The following is a 17644-nucleotide window of genomic DNA, read 5'->3' on the forward strand; positions in this document are numbered from 1 at the left end:
TAACGAAACTAGGCATTCTTTGCTTAATACACTGCTAGCATGGAAATTCAGCGCTTGCGCATAAGCAGAAAATGGTGATCGTAAGCGCAGAATTCTGCGGTAAGCAGAGCCATGAATTTGTTTGATACAGCAGTCTTACTCTAGTTGACACCAGCAAATACACTCGGACATATACGTTTTTCAGTGACTTCCAAATCACTTGCATCGTTTTTATTAAAACATCCACAAAAGTTTTGATAATTAATCATTATTACCTTTTTAAATAAACCACAGTTTTTTCATACTATAATAAACAGGATTGATTTTTTTATTTCTTAAAGTTTAAGACAATTTGCTTTTGTGGAAATAGTATGCTGAGATAGAGGGCCAAATTTCCACTGATGAAAGGAAAGGGTGAGAGTAGATTGGCAAAGGTCTGCAACAAGGCTCAAAGGAGGTATGATGAAATGATAATTTCAACCTTCAAGGAACCTTGTGACTTCAAGGAACTTTCGGAGCAGTATCCTCAAAACTAGAAAAGTAGATAAAAGAGCAGGATTTCTTCATATTAGGGCACAGTTTCTTACAGCTGCTTAAGCACAAACAGAATTTGCTTACCAGAGTAAGGTTACCAGCTCAAATACATGTACCATTTGTGACTGGTGTCCTGCTAATTCTTTCTAAGCGTAAATTTGTCTGTTTTAAGCAGCTATATGAAATTGGGCCCTAGAGAAAATAATGGCAAATTTTCTACAGAACAGAAATCTGGCATTTCTCTTCCCTGAAAGGTTTGAATTTGCTTTGGATTTCCCAGTTGGGATCAATTAAGTGATAAAAAATTTTGAGAGCCAGTGCAGAGTCAGATATTCCTTCTTTTTGTGACACATTTCAAACTGCTTGTTTTGACTACCCTCCCCAGCAGCAAATTTCATTATTATCCAAAGATAAATATACATAAACCTTTCACCAGTGGAAATTTTTCACTTCCGGGACACAAACTAAAATTTAATAATCTAAATTCCTTCAATGTATTTCATAAGGTTGTTTTGTTATTCTCCATTAAAACTACAGGGCACCTTCACTGCATACTATGGTACAACATGTACCAAATGAAAATGTGTGTGAATGAAATATGTACACACAATTTTCCAGAGTTTAAACCTGGATCAAAGTTTGCTTCTTTGCCACATTCCTACCCCAAAAAGTAAAATAAATAAAGCTGGACCAAACACTCACATTACAAAACAGCAAGAGATGTAGGTTTTGTATACAAGGTTTTATCCATTGATCTCCATTATACTTCAGTATAATGGAGATCAATGGTTTTACCACAATGCAGCCATCTTTGTTTAATGCCCTGACCCCCAATTCCACACACAGTCAATGTGGTTGGGATTTTTGATAGGTGTCCGACTATATTTGTGTAACAAGTCATAGGCATGATCACAATCTATTACCCGAAGACAAAAACCTTAAATGTGTACACTGGCTGTATCTTAAAGCATATGTGATCAAAGACATTTTAAGGACACTAATAATTGACATCAGACTTGGCAAACAACCCGGCTTCAGCACTGGCTGTGACTTGTTCTACTGTGCTTTTAACATTGTTTAAGTCAAAATGGCTGACATTACATAAGCCACAGCAGTAGAAGAAGTCAAAGAAGGGCTGTTGTAAAAATCATCTGGTTTTCAACAATTATCCCACTTTGGCTTGGAACAAAAAGATGAAAGGCAAGCTCCATAAATTCATATCAGAGTCAAGTTAAGCAGTTTAGTGTCCGGACACTTTTTACATTTCCCAAACCAAACCCACAGGGTCTTGATATTTAGGAAGAAGAACAAAAATACCTGGAGTTTTTTTTTCGACCAAACTGAAATTTCTGGGTAAACACAAGTTATCATTTACAATCTTTTATTAACAACAAAAGTAATAAAAAAGGGATAAAAATGTGGCCAAAAAGTCTTGTTAACTTTTTTACTAGGTACTTAAACCTTTTGGAAGTAATATGTACAAGTAGAAAGATTCATTTGTTTATATTAACAAAGGGAGAAACTTACAGAGAAATGATCTCCAAGGATTTGTTTTGTTTAACTTACAGCTATTTATACATTCAACAAAGAAAAACATTGCGTCTTTGTTTCTCCCATTTTTTTATTTTATTTATTATTTTTTTTTACAAAGATTTTAAATTTTCCTTAGAAGTATTATCGTAGCTACATGTTTTGAGGACACAATTTCTTGTATTGGTGCAAATTAAATTGACTTTAATTTTCTTGAGTGAAACCAAGCGACACGTTGAAGCGCAAATAAATGCGGACACTTGGAAACTAACAGAAACCAAATTGGGTCAATTCATAACCTCTTGTGGTAACACAACCCCACCACAACAACGGAAAACACAGGGCGACATGCTGGTAGTGTGGCACAAAAAGTACATAACGTTGCAACATTTAAATCTGGTGTATTCGGGTTTACATTCCTTTCAAACTCAAATGACAGGTGCAAACATAAGTACATATACAAAAAAAACCAAAAAAACAGTTGCCTACAAATTTGACAAATAACGGACAAACACGGGGAGCAAAACAATCTCCATAAAATAAAAATGTTGTGAATTTCAGCTTGGCAATTTTTCTAGAGAATAAGCAGAAAACTAACCCAAACCAAGGGTTTAGATTGTTGGAGTTGCAGGGCAATGACGTTTGCTTTCATGTATAACACCACGCAATTATGCAAAAACTAGCAAGTGGCACAACGTTCAACCCTAGCAGAGTCTTTCTCAAAGGATTTTTTTTTTTTCAAGAGAGACTCTGCTAGGGTCAAAACAATTAGGTCATTAGCTATTTTTTTGCATTTGTACCATGGGTCATTTTTGTTGGTAAGCTGTTTGAATCGCTAATCTATTTTCTCAACTTGCAGTTATCCCTAATTTTAAAAAGCTGACTATTTGAGAATGTTTTGAAGATTAAGTTTTTGGCATCAAAGAATTTGAATAAACCAGTACTCTACTTGACATCATTTAATTAACCCTGCCTCTAACCTGAATACAAATTAACTAATCAGATGTGGGAACGGTGGAACCGTAGGGGAAACAAATTATTAAAATAGAATGGGCTGATTACTAGTAACAGAAAAACACTGAATGTCACAATAAACTTGTAGCAGTTATAACATTTGGGACTAGGGCCACCAAGTTCTATCTTCCATTGGTAGATATCTCTTTAGAAGACCTATGCAGAGTTGGTTCACTTTGAAACATAACGGGGAACAAGATTTATGGTTCGTGACTTTGTTTAGATATGTGGTTACGTCAACAATAAATGTACATTCAGAAACTTAAAACGTACAAAATAACAGACAGCAGGCATTTGTAGCGTGACCTTTTGCAGACATGTGTCATCCATTATTCTCACATTACAAGAACAAGTTAAACAATCAAAATTGCCTTCCTACGTTTTTTTTCTCAGACATTTTCTGCCTTTTTCAAAGCACTGAAAAACTTTTCCCCAAGAAGCACAGTAGAAAACTAATCAAGGAACGTTTCTAATTATTTCTAATGAGGTACAACTGTCTTTCCACTTGTTTTCATATAAAAAACACTCTTTGAATAAATATGCATACATTCAGTCCAGTACAAAAAGTTATGCAAAGGTATGTAAATTAGACAAGGTCAAGGGTCAGGTGGGGTCAAAGTGCATGACATTGGCTTGACAATGTCAGTGCAGAATATAGATTGATTGCTCTTTATTTGCATTGAAGTAAATTCACAACACAAGGTTTCAATGAAAAATATTACTCTGTGAGGAATTACCAGTTGAGATTATTGAAATTATTCGACTCCGCTTCATACTTGACGCGACTTGCAAAAGCGAATTTGCCAGCGACAAAATTGTTTGCATCATGTAATTTGCTTCGCATTTGCTTTCGCGTGAAGTATAAACCCAGGCTTCATCTTTTCATATTCCTACAAGTGTGGTTCTGAATACGGCCAACCTACATCTTCATGGAATTTTGTGTACTTCAATTCAAATATATACAGGCAGTAGATTGAAGTAGACAGAAAAGGTGAGGTGTGAGGTTCTGGAGGGGGTGGGGTAGGGGTGTTAAGGAGTGGCGTTTTGGAGGTGGTGGGGTAGCGGGATTGAGGAGCTGGGTTCGGGAGGGGTGTGGGGTATTGGGGAATTGGTTGACATCAAAAACATTTGGACAAGAATAGGGGCGGGGTAGTATTTTGATGGAGTTACAAATTGGGTTTTTTTTCCCTGGAGGGCGAGTCTGAAGTCTTTGCTTCAACCCGAGATGGAAATACTCAAGATTGAAGTTTTGGACAATGTGTAAGTAGAGTTGAAGGAAATATCAATATCATACAATCCAGGGCTTGCCCATCACTTTTTCAGTGACTGGCGAGCAAAATCAGTTAGCTTTACATGTCACTAGTCCATCAGCTATTTCACTTGTACTTTATATTAAAATGAGATGCTCTTCAACACTGAACTAGCCAGCCTGACCACTTGGAGAGAGTTTTGGCTGGTCCTCGGGCGTTTCAACTGGCATCTGGCCAGCGGACCACAATCCATACCCAGTGATACATAGGAAATGTTGGAACACCACCTTGTTACTGGAGGAAACCAAATAATGAATTATCCGTAATTCACTTGAAGCAGTTATTTTCTTGCATTTTGAAGAAGCCTCAAAGTTTGCCTTGTGTCGTACCCCACCTATATACCCCATGTCAATTCAAAAAGGATATAACTGCATACCTATAGGTGTAATTTTAAAACGACTCTTTTCAACATATTCTATTGCAACTGGTAAGACAGTATATGTACATAGTTTGCTCGGATTCACGTTCCCTTTTTTTTCCATTTTGTTAAAATCAATATGTCCATTTACTATACAAACAATTCTGCAGATCAAAGTAGTAGAGAAAAAACCAAAAATAAAGCTTTGAAATTTCAAAATCCTTCTCTGATAAAACCCCTGATGAATGTCGACAGCAAAACGATCCCAGACGACGAAAAAACAATAACAGCAAAAATATTGTACAAATGGGGCTTTCACACTCTGAATTCATCTTGGTCAAATCATCCTCCTCCTCCTGCTACTTTCTTGAATCAATCTTGATGATCAAATGCTAGCCTGGAGTGAGGGTCAAGCTGCTGTCAGCTGTTTGCCCATCCCCTTTTCCGGGGATACCCAGGCTAGTTTCATCTCAGATGAAGCATCTGTTCAGTTCTGTCTTATGGAGCAACATCTCCCAATATATCAACCTGTCGACTTCAAAGACAAACTGGGGTTCTCAATAGCAGATAAAGCTTCTTGTAGCCATGAACAAGAGGAGGTTTTATTCCATTGATCATTTTGGTCTCCAGTCTTAGAGTAGAGAGTCAGTGAAGCATCATTCAGCAGACATCACCAGAGAAGTAAAGCAAGACATCAGACTGGGTGGGGTTGTAGGCGTGGCAGGAGACAGGGATGGGGCTATTTACGACATGATGGACGCTTCTTCTTTTTCCTCTTGAAGAAGCAACAACACCTGGGTAAAGAAAATAAGGAATTCATCATTTAAGACGTTAAGTCTAGTTTATGGGAAGATCCTGCCTTTGATTTATTGATGAAAATAACCTAAACGTGGTGTAAAGAGTATACATTTCATTAAAAAGGTTAACTTGTCATAACCGTTTTGGAGTTTATATGACCTTTCTGATAATGATTTTACAGCAAGTTGTATAAATATAAATTTTGTCAAATTTGTTATACACCTTAATAACAAATGAGGAATTGATAATTCAAAATGGACATGATGGTCATGCTTCCTGTCTGCGATAATGAACACTGATGCCCATCATACTAAAGGTACCAGACTTTATTCTTACAAGCCTCAATTTGGATGAAACTAATAGAAAAGAAGGAAAGATAAACAAACTGTTTCACATTACATACATAAACCCAAATTAATAATACATGACACAATAATGTATATACACTGGGCTTTTACATGTAGATAGCGCCATTCCATTTAGACCACAGCGCTTTGGCAAACAGATAATACAACATTAACAATGAACTAGTTCTGTAGTTATAACTTACTTTGTGTCATCAGGTGAGTCGATTTCAGGCTGGGGTGCAATAGGCACCTCTGAGCGTCGATCCTCTGGTCCAAGCTCCCCATTGGTGGAGCTCATGACCTGTACAGACCCACGCTGGTCTGCCATTGGCGGTGCTAGCTTGGCCGCCTGCTCGGGCCAGGCACGTGCGGTTGTTGGTTGCTGGTGGGAGAAAGATTATGAATATCCGTTAAGAAAGAAAAGAACACCAGACTCAAGCTCTTTTGTTTCTGATCAGAAGAGTGTGGGTTAGAGTCCATGTCATAACCTTTGTGTCCGTCAGCAATGTCCTTCGGATGAGACATAAAGCTGTAGGTCCTGTGTGTTGTGTAATGCAAGTAAAATAAGCCAGTGCACATATCGAAAAGGGGGTCGCAGGTTTAGTGGAAGCAGGTCGATCTTGCAACCGTTTACAACCGCTATGGGCATTTTCCGGCTACTATGCTCTCCAAAGGGTTAAGCAGGGTTTTCATTTTAAGGTATTTAGCAGGGTGCCTAGAAAACACCTTTGGTTTGGTTGTAAGGTCGATGAATCAAAAACCTACCCAACCTGGGGTGCGTTTTGGCGCTTGTAACCAAAAACTGTTTCAAATATTGGCCAGTGATTAAAGATATTGGTTCTGACCACCAAAACACACCCCTGTCCTCCTCCCCCCTACACCCCTGTCCTCCTCCCCCCTACACCCCTGTCCTCCTCCCCCCTACACCCCTGTCCTCCTCCCCCCTACACCCCTGTCCTCCTCCCCCCTACACCCCTGTCCTCCTCCCCTCTACACCCCTGTCCTCCTCCCCCCTACACCCCTGTCCTCCTCCCCCCTACACCCCTGTCCTCCTCCCCCCCTACACCCCTGTCCTCCTCCCCTCTACACCCCTGTCCTCCTCCCCCCTACACCCCTGTCCTCCTCCCCCCTACACCCCTGTCCTCCTCCCCCCTACACCCCTGTCCTCCTCCCCCCTACACCCCTGTCCTCCTCCCCTCTACACCCCTGTCCTCCTCCCCCCTACACCCCTGTCCTCCTCCCCTCTACACCCCTGTCCTCCTCCCCTCTACACCCCTGTCCTCCTCCCCCTACACCCCTGTCCTCCTCCCCCCTACACCCCTGTCCTCCTCCCCTCTACACCCCTGTCCTCCTCCCCCCTACACCCCTGTCCTCCTCCCCCCCTACACCCCTGTCCTCCTCCCCCCTACACCCCTGTCCTCCTCCCCCCTACACCCCTGTCCTCCTCCCCCCTACACCCCTGTCCTCCTCCCCCCTACACCCCTGTCCTCCTCCCCCCTACACCCCTATCCTCCTCCCCCATGGGGTGGGGTTGGGAACCAGGCCATGGAAGAGTGTAGATCTGAACATAATCATATACATCAAAGTGGACCAATGAAGTACCATAGTAACTTACCTTGCTTTGAGCATAGCGTTGCTTGTCCCTATCCCTCCCTGTAGGATTGGCATCTTTAGATTGTGACACATCACTTGATGTGGCTGAAACATGTGAAGTCTGCAACAACAAAACCACAACACAAACAAGCAATCAGAATAATAAATCAGCAAGAAATGACGTTTGTAATAATCCTGGTGTGTAGTTGGTGATGACTGCCAAGTAAAAACGATTGATAGTTACATGAGTAATCAAGCATGTATCCCCTGGGACTCCCCTCAGTTACTTCCCCTGGATCTTCCCTGGGTCTCCCTCTGGTCCAACAGATGACCCTCCTAAGTGTTTAAATACAAGAAAGGCTAGATCTCATCTTCCCATGTAGCAGGTACTTTCAAGAAACTTCCTGCGACAGGAGGCTTGTTATCAAAACCCTGCCATCTGAAAAATGATGGGATGACATCTCATAACTTAATTCGGGTATAGAAAAGGATATTGCTGGCGAAAAATATGGAAACGTTTGACTAATTATTTTTTCTAGACTTGTTACTCACAAGCTGCTTGCCCGTCCAATCAAACTCAGACTCGTGGCCGTAGGTTTTCCTATCATATAGGTCCTGGAAGAGCTTCCTTAAGTAGTTGTAGTCTGGCGTCTCAAAGAAGTCAAGTCTGCGGACATATCGAAGGTAGGTCGCCATCTCATCTGTAATTATCACAGATACATGTAAAAAATACTTAGAGGTATTCACAAAACACAAGCCAAACTAGCCTTGCTCAAGGCAGTCGCATTATTCGCTCCGAAAAGACGCAGCTGTAAACCCACCCGCCGTATACCCTGTGCATGGTGTGTGCGATCACACCGAATGACTCACCCGTATACACACTGTCACATCGCCAAATACTGTTCACACAAGTCATCGCACTCGTACACCACTAACCGCATGCGGAGGCCGTCAGGTCGACAGCCTTGTCGGGTCTGTATCTTCCCGTTTAAATGTGTTGTATTGAAAAAATTCCAATAGTGGACGAAATTGGGGGGGCTCTAGGATATGCTAGTATGCAGCTCATGAATATGTATATCGTTCGTCAGACCTATCAGACAACACAGGATGTGAGGCAAATGAATTATTCATTTTGACGTCCAATCACACACGCCTATCATGCTCGCTGAGCGTCCGTGTGTGATGATGTAGACATGTCTCATCTTTCGCGGGCATTATGGTAATGAGCTGACCGTGGGAACTCTTCGCTTATTATAGTAATGAGGTCAGTGGCTTCAACACAGACCCTACAAGGCTGTCGGCCTGACGGCCTCCGCATGCGGATAGTGTACGGGGGCATCGTGTCGTGCGATGTTATGCACAGTGAATACGGGTGGGTTTTACGCACAGTGAATACGGGTGGGTTTTATACAGCGGCGGTTTTTTTTCGGAGTGAATAATTCGACTGCCTTGAGCAAGGCTAAAGCCAAACTGACAATACAAAAACATTTAACAGTATATTCTCTCTTGCTGATGAATGGCTCAATGTCTTGATTAGACAGGACTGGCCATGATGTCTGTTGCCCTGATCTTGGCCTTGGTGCCCCCTCAATGGAAGTGCCAACTTACCGACATAGCTTTCACATAAGACTTCAATGGGTGTTGCCCTCTTTGTGTCTCCAATTTTTTGATATCTCTCTTTCAGTGTGTCAGCCTGCAATGAATCCAACACAACATCATTCGTTACTTCAATTGTATAATTTTTTAAATAAATCACATTCCCTATATTTTTTTTTAGTAAATAAATATCAGGCGAGATACTTTATGATGGCAACAGAGGTAAACAGCCTTCTTGCCCCTGGTCAATGCCTAAATGCCCTCTATAAGAGCTAGGTATCAGGCCTAGAATATTGTCATTTGCACTGCCCAAACATGAGCTCCTTTGACACCTTCCTTGTTTCTGATAAACACCTTCTAATCTTGGACACCTTTCTGCACAGAAACTCAATCAATCTCCCCCACACATGATCCTTCGTGAAGATGAAATATACCAAACTCTCTTTCATTTGTAAATTCCTAATTGTTGCTTGTTACAATGGAATTATAAAAACTAACTAGACTGCAAATGTCAAATGTCAGATTGTTGTTTAATTTCATTTTTTTTAATGGCTTGACATTTCAACCTTGGTAGGCTCAAAGCCTTTGAGAAAGACTATCTTAGGATCAAAATGTCAGGTCATTAACAATGATTGGTGAATAAGTCATTTAAGTTTGTAAACATTTTGCAAAAGCTAATTTGTTACTTTAATGGCTTGTTGAATTTCAGTCATCCAACAAAAGTGAATGCATTGAATAATTTGCAGTTAATCTGAGGTAAACATTTCTTCATTTTGATAATTACAGATGGAGACAAGAACGGGTTATTTTCTGTTGAAATTTCCATTGGAAGTACCCCTTCCAGGTCAACCTGGCATCTTGACAAGAGTACTTTCCAGCAAGGTCACAACGGCAATGAAAGCATGCTAAGCTCAGAGGTTTATAAGGGCATTGTACTCTACTGGTAAAAGTCACAGGCTGCGAACCGGGTTGTCTCCTAATTACACTTAAGAAAAGAATTGCGTCCGTGTCTGAATACGGGGCCAAAAGCTGCGACTGAATCTATCCAGGCACCTGGGGGCCTCTAAATCTATGCTAAGTGATAAGCTCTCGGGTTCATTTGAATGATTCACTCTTAATAAAGCATGTAATTATACAAGTACATATTCTGATTTTAAGTCACACAGGTCATTTTCATTATGGTGAAATTTGGCTTGTCTGAAACTTGGGTGTCATAAATTTAACTGGTTATGAGCTCTGATTGTTTTTTTCCCCCTAGCTACATGTAGGTTGGAAACGGACAAATAGACAGGTCCCTTTTTGGTGTATTATGATCAAGGAATATGACCAAGATGGCCGCCAGCATAGGAGACAGTATAGTGAGATTTATGTGTCACCGTTGAGGTTGATCACATTATTACACCGTGCCTGCTGACACTGAATGAAGAGATGTGAGTTAGGCTCTTGCTTGCTTCATTCAGTCTAGGTGAATACACAATCAGTTTCTTGAGACACAACGGCTTACCATTATAAGCAGGTGCCTACTGTCTCAGAGTCCCATAATGACAAAATTGCTTAGCCGAAAACGGAGTTTTAAGCAAATATTACCATCAAATCATTAGGGTCTCAATTTAAAAGCCATGTAAAGCAGAATGCTTGATAATTTCATCTGCTTAGCATACAATCTGCAGGGTACCAATTAGAAGCAATATGTTAAGTCCATATAAATTTAGCTGGTAACCAGTTCTAATTTAGCAGAATATCTTCTGTGCTTAACAGATGCTAGCTTTGTATGACCAGGGCACTAGTTAACTAAGTGTGTACTCTGTTAAGCACATTGTAAGCTAAGCTTCAGTGGGTATATCAAATTACAAAAAGCAGGTTCCAAAGGAAAGCTGTCGCACCCAAAATGCCTGATGCCATAACCGGCCACTATCTCTACACTCTCATGCACTTAAGTTTACACCTACATCATGTACATGTAGACTGTATTCCTACAATACAGACGGCAGCGTGCACGTTATAAAGTGGGTCATCACATTCATGCACTGTATGGACATAAAACCTACAATGTACATACACAGGGAATGTACTGAACACTTGAATGAGCATAGGGCCCCCAGCGCAGTGAAAATAGATGATGCAAAGCGTCAAGGTGCTTAAAAGATTATGGGCAAATAAATCAAAGCGCGGACTTCGTCTTTCAGCAGCTTGTAGATTTATTACCACAGAGGAGATGTTGAATATCGGAGCGGATTAAGTTCATGTAAATAGCGCCTGATGCATCTCAAATGGTTACACTGCGTGTTCTAGATTTGGAAATTGTTTGATAAGAAACGCAATCCATCTATGAAAATGTTGCCTTTTGGCTATTGGACACTATGCACACTTGGTATTCACAGCTAGTTCCCAAAGCACACATAAATGAGGAAAATTTGATAAACAGGCTAACAGGTGTGCAAACTGATAACATATCCACTCAAAACCTGACATTTTTAGGGGTCTGGGCCCAATTTCATAAAATCTGTAAGCATAACAACTTGCTAAGCACAAAAAATCTTGCTTTAAGAAACTGATAACCAGCCAAAATTCCCCCAAATTTACACAGCTAGAACTGGTGCCCATTCATTTTATGCTAAGCAAAGATATTTTCTGCTTATCAGCTTCATGAAATTGGGCCTTGGTCAGCACAAACATTCGCTTACTACATACAGAATACTTTTTTGCTTACAGAGAAACAGATTGCCAGCCAAACTGCCATGCATTCACATGCTGTGGCTGTTATCTCAATAGAAATGTGCTGAGCAATGTTTATGCAGAAATTTCCGCTTAAGAGCTGCATGAAATGAGCCTACAGCCTCCTATACACTACTGTTGAGTAGAGATGAAAGAATCCAGTGTGAATAATAAGACATCATGTGTGTCTGGTTTATTTTCTTCTTGCTAAGAGAAAATCTTCGACCTACATCTTTATAAAACGATGTCCTTCAAAGGTCTTCGTCTAAATTATGACCCATTTTGATCACATCCATTGTAATTAGTTATTTGTCTATCTGAGCTTTTAAGGTTAAATTCAGCGTAATAGATCTATTCCTTCTTCATTCTCCCTCATCTTGAATTTATTTATAAAGATGAATATATATTTTAAAGGTGTGAGAAATTGTTTTCAGATGAGTGATGTAAAGTTTTATAAGTTTGAAAGGCAAGAGTTTTATAGTTATTTGATAAGACTTAATTAATTTAAGAATGAAACCGTGGAATATGTTCCCATATGTTTTGAGAGCACAGTGTGTATCCATTGCTTATTACGATCGTATTACAGTGCATTTTTCCACACTTTATCGAAGGAAACATCAAGTTTTCTTCGAATTCCCAGTACCTTACCCAGCATTGTTCAAAATATTTACCAATTACCAACTGTTAATTTGTTTTTGTGCTGATTACTCTCCGGCCATAGCACGCCTTGACGACGCTAGGCTGTTGATAGTGATATGTTATGATTGAAAGCTCAGATACACGAGATGCAACACGGCTGCAACACGGCTCCAACATCTTCGTAAACCGATACTATAATCAATGGATCACGCTTTGTATCGGCGGAGAAGGAGCGAGACGCGCTGGCGATCATGATCAAAATGCATCAACAAGAACGCATAATAACATTCTCGCTTTCGCAGAGCGGGTACTAGGACTATCTGGGCCAAATTTTGTAACGATGCTTTGACTTAGAAAGATAAAAGAAACGAAGCAATTAATTGCTTATTACAGATGGATCTTTGTCCTAAAACAATTTGATAATATAAAAAAGCGATAGACTCCCCCCCCCCCCTCTATCTGCCATATGGCCTCACATTCTGACAATTAAAAATATTTCCATTCAATCTAGAATTGCCGCAAAATGCAAATTCATCTTAATAGATGCTAAATTACTTTACTCAATACATTCTGATATATACGCAAATCCCCTTTTCCCCGAGGAAAGACAGGTGTCCCTATCAATAAAAAAAATCCAAAACCCAAAGATAGTAAACAGGAAGTGCATATTATAATCAATCTGAGAGAGAGAAAGAGAAAGAATAAACAAGTTGAAATAAACAAATCACAAACTAATAAATCAAAACACTGACAATGGAAACATCATAATTCGTACTATGGATTGGATCTCAAAGTATATCCACCTCTACATCTCCCAACGTCCAAAGCCCACACCGCTTATCACTAATTCAAAATCCACCATGCCGATCGATCAAACACTTTCAACAAACTGTACCAAGCTGAAAACAACTGGGCAAGAGAAGCTTGGTTTCTGTGAAACACCCCTACCCATGAGAGCTATCCACAAGGCACATCGCTCAATCCAATGTCTCATCGTTAAACAGAGAAAGAATATCAAACGTTGAGTGACCCTCTTAACGCTAAAAAGCTGACCCTAAACTCCTTGTCAAAACACATCTGCCTTCCTGCCTACCTCCCTTGATACATAACAAGAGAAGGAGATTTGTTAAGACAGTGTCTTAAAGACACAGTAGCTTGGGTCAGCATCTGGAGATACAGGAACATCTTTAATCAACCTTTCCATGGCAGCCTAACTTGAAAATTTGGTTTCTTATATAAGATCATTGCTGAGTAAATTGAGGGTGTTGTTGTTGTTTTTTTTTGTGTTGTTTTTTCATTTCAAAGTTTTAAAGGCATACTATATGCTCGACTTTAACACGTCCCATATTTTTATGTCAACTTCTTTTCACACTTTCAGACAGCTCTAGGGCAAAACAGCTTATATCTGTACTTGCTTTTCTCAAAACTCCTTTTTTGAGTTGGAATCAGACTGGCGTCTATTATTCTGAAAAGGGTACTTCCATCAAAACAGGATCTTATTTCTCTTTATGCCAGATAAAGCAATAAAATCAACATGTACAAAAACATGGAACCTTTATCAGGTATGGTGTTTAGTTCCTGGAATAGAAGTAGGACAATTTTATTGGGCACGAGACCTGACCTACATGTAGATATAGTGTGTAGGCGTGAATAGACTATTCTGGCTTCTTAATACAGATTTTTCTGAGGAAAACAAAATCAGAAATCAAATTTCTGAAAGAATATCACGCCTGCTTTGTATGTGTCTAAAAAAGAACAGCCTTTGAAAAAAAAAAACTCAGACCATTAACTATTTTTTGGCTTGTAAACAAGAACACCTAACTAAATGTACTTCAATGAAACTTTCAAAGATGATTTGGAGGTTTATTTCCTAAACCAATAAAAGGATGACTTGGATAAATTTGCTCTTCCGAGGATATGACTCTTTATTATTAACCGATTAGTCTCCTCAATCCTAAGATGTCCCATCATCATGTTTAAGAAAGTGTACTTTGCCCGGACACTGACGTTACCATTGAGTACACAGCATTACTGACAACTCAACCCAGCGTTGCCTTTGAGATGTCCCATCATCATGTTTAAGAAAGTGTACTTTGCCCGGACACTGACGTTACCATTGAGTACACAGCATTACTGACAACTCAACCCAGCGTTGCCTTTGAGATGTCCCATCATCATGTTTAAGAAAGTGTACTTTGCCCGGACACTGACGTTACCATTGAGTACACAGCATTACTGACAACTTAACCCAGCGTTGCCTTTGAGATGTCCCATCATCATGTTTAAGAAAGTGTACTTTGCCCGGACACTGACGTTACCATTGAGTACACAGCATTACTGACAACTCAACCCAGCGCTGCCTTTGAGATGTCCCATCATCATGTTTAAGAAAGTGTACTTTGCCATGACACTGACGTTACCATTGAGTACACAGCATTACTGACAACTCAACCCAGCGCTGCCTTTGATGTCTATCGGTAGATTACGATCACCACTACGTGTCAGGCTTTTAGAAAGGATTCAACTCTATATGCATGTCTGATTGAGACTCCCCTTAATGTTAATATTCTACTTGGGCTACTTTAAACTTGGCATTATACTAGACTATTGAGAAGATGAGAGGAATTTCAAATTTAAGATAATCCAGATGGATTTTTTCTTTATAACTGATCGCCTGTTTCCTGCATGCATGTATATTATATACTTGTAGGTATTCAACACACAAACAAGAAGATTCGTGAGAAGAAAAAAGAAAAAATTAACTTCAGACATTTATCTCGCAGATTTGATTCTAACTGCCCACAAATTCACCTGGGTCTAATTTCGTTAAGCCTGTAAGCACAAAAACTTGCTAAGCCAAACTCGCTTAACAGAAAATGGTTACCAGGCCAAATTACTTTAAGTTTTGTTGTGACTGGTGCCCCACTCAATTGTTTTGTGCTTAAAAGCAAATAAATTTGTCAAGCAGTATTTGCTGCTTAAAGGAACACGTTGCCTTGGATCAGTCGAATTGGTCTTTGAAAAGTGTTTGTAACCGTTTGTTATAAAATGCATATGAGTAGAAAGATGTTGTAAAAGTAGAATACAATGATCCACACAAGTTTGCCTCGAAATTGCACAGTTTTCCTTTTACATCGTCGACTAACCAGTCGGCCATCCATAATAAATGGCCATCCATAAATGGCCGACCGTGTTAGATCACAAAGTAAAAGGAAAACCACGTGTTCCTTTAACAACTTTTTGAAAGTGGGCTCTGGTCAGTGTCCAAATGTTAAAAAACAAAACCACACATTCTTTTCTTTTTTTCCATCTGAGAATGAAAATCAGTAATTCTAAGAGGCATATGACCCTTGTGCGTAACTAGACTTTCCAAATGGCCATGAACATCGTTCGTCCCCACTCCAACCCTATCATTATGCCCTCAAGTGATGACAAAATGATCGTAAGTAACGTCGAGCTTTATATTTGTGAGCCACAACTCTTCCCGGCTCTTGGGACGATCGTTTTCCTTGAGAACTAATGACGTACTGTGTATAGTACATCTGGGTCTTTAGCTTTTCTCAAAACGTGGAACATTCCATATTGAGAAAAAGATGGGCCGAGTGTGAGTGGAATAAAAACAAACAAAGCTCTTGTCGTGTCAAGCACTACAGCTTTTAATTTGAACCTTCGTCACGGAGGTTTGTTCGCTGGAACAGGGTTTGGGAGGGTTGACAGAGACAAGTTTACATGTTGAGATGAAGTTGGGAGTTATTTTGATTATGTTTTACTCAACTGTTTTCATAAGGTAGTTATTTAGAGGGTGCTCAATGTGGGCGGACTGAAAAAAATTAGGAGCTGGGATGAAAGATTTTTTCTTCAAGAAGTGCTTACCTTTAAACCCTGCCAAGGTAAACTACCTCTAAGGAAGTACATGAACATGTGACCCATGGCCTCCAAGTCATCTCGCCGACTTTGCTCTGAAAGAAGAAGACAGGGAAAATAAACTTTAAACACCTAGTTTTTAATACTACAATGGCCCGCATAAAAAAATAATGGGTACAGGTTTCTTGCCTTTAAAACAATACCCTGACAATAAATTAACAGAATCAAATACATTTTTGAGAGACATTGTTGTCTTCAGAAAACAATAGCAAACATTTCTCATTTATGATTGACGTTTAAGAATATACACCAAGGTGTAGTGAAAACAAAAAAAATCCATTTTGGTTGCTCGTTGAATCAAACATGCTGCTTTAACGATGCCCTTTACACCTCAATGCCAAAGCCAGGAAAATAACACTGTATCAAGAAATCCTAGCCAAACACGTCAACAAAAACCAGCAGCACGATTCTTAAAATGTCACAGCAACAAAAGGTACCCCCCCCCTATTGGCTTCCCTGGATGGTATGACAATGACATTCTGTCCTTCCGAGCTTCAACTGATCAAATTACTCCAAAGAAACTTGGGGGGATAATCAGATAATCCCCACCCCTCGCGGAATTGTCGTTAAACGAGCAAACCCTTAACAGTATCGTGTATTTGTTTGAATTAAATTAAAGATGTGTTTTCCAGAAATTAAAAACCAAAACGGATAAAGTTTGAAATGTGCTGCCTTTAGTCCTTAGAGAGGAGGATTTCCGAGAGAGGACGATTTTTAAAAGGATGATGAAAGAAAAGATGAGGAGTTGGTAATTACTGATGTTTTTATTTGTTTTAAATAGACTAGAAATTCAATAGACTATGCAAGTCTCGCACTCTGATAAGGTATGCAATTTTGTTTCCTTTGCATCTTAAAAGCAATCTTCCTGGAAACCCAAGGTTCCCCAAAGATGTTCAAATACACATGAGGCTTGCTTTCGGTTTACAAACTCTAATCATCTTGAAAACCAGAAGCTGTTTCCGGCTTCATGCATCCGTCATAATTTTTAAAACTGTAAACAAACCCAATCGTATTTCTCTTACAATTCAAGGCTAAGACAAATTTAATTACCGGTATAACAGATTTAACCTGTCACCTTCAACAAAATTTTACTGGCTAGTTGTAAGAAACCGTCTCAAGAACAAAAAAAGTGTGAATAAATGAGCTAATTTAACAAACCAATTCAAAACATTCTCATTAATTGTAAAATCAAAACTTTTGGAACACGTATTTTATATGTGATTTTTTCTTTTCTTTTTTTCCCTACTGTACAATTTTTTTTAGTGAGAGCAAATTTTGTTCTGCCACTACAGATAAACGTTTCCCGC

At 39.6% G+C, this 17644-nt stretch overlaps 1 protein-coding gene across 2 annotated transcripts in view; it reads right to left on the reverse strand.

Moving 5' to 3' along the window:
• Nucleotides 1-172: 172 nt before the first annotated feature.
• The window catches only part of LOC139942362 (casein kinase I-like), a 65819-nt gene continuing 48347 nt past the window's right edge, over nucleotides 173-17644 (reverse strand). For both annotated transcript variants that reach the window (XM_071939218.1, XM_071939217.1), the window contains exons 7-12: nucleotides 16287-16372; nucleotides 9072-9156; nucleotides 8016-8164; nucleotides 7486-7584; nucleotides 6074-6252; nucleotides 173-5519 (exon numbers count right to left, since the gene is read on the reverse strand). In XM_071939218.1, the coding sequence (XP_071795319.1) occupies nucleotides 5465-5519; nucleotides 6074-6252; nucleotides 7486-7584; nucleotides 8016-8164; nucleotides 9072-9156; nucleotides 16287-16372 (653 nt within the window). In that variant the 3' untranslated portion in view covers nucleotides 173-5464. The remainder of the gene's footprint in view (nucleotides 5520-6073; nucleotides 6253-7485; nucleotides 7585-8015; nucleotides 8165-9071; nucleotides 9157-16286; nucleotides 16373-17644) is intronic.

This window comes from Asterias amurensis, chromosome 9, assembly GCF_032118995.1.
Source record: "Asterias amurensis chromosome 9, ASM3211899v1".
Taxonomy (NCBI): domain Eukaryota; kingdom Metazoa; phylum Echinodermata; class Asteroidea; order Forcipulatida; family Asteriidae; genus Asterias; species Asterias amurensis.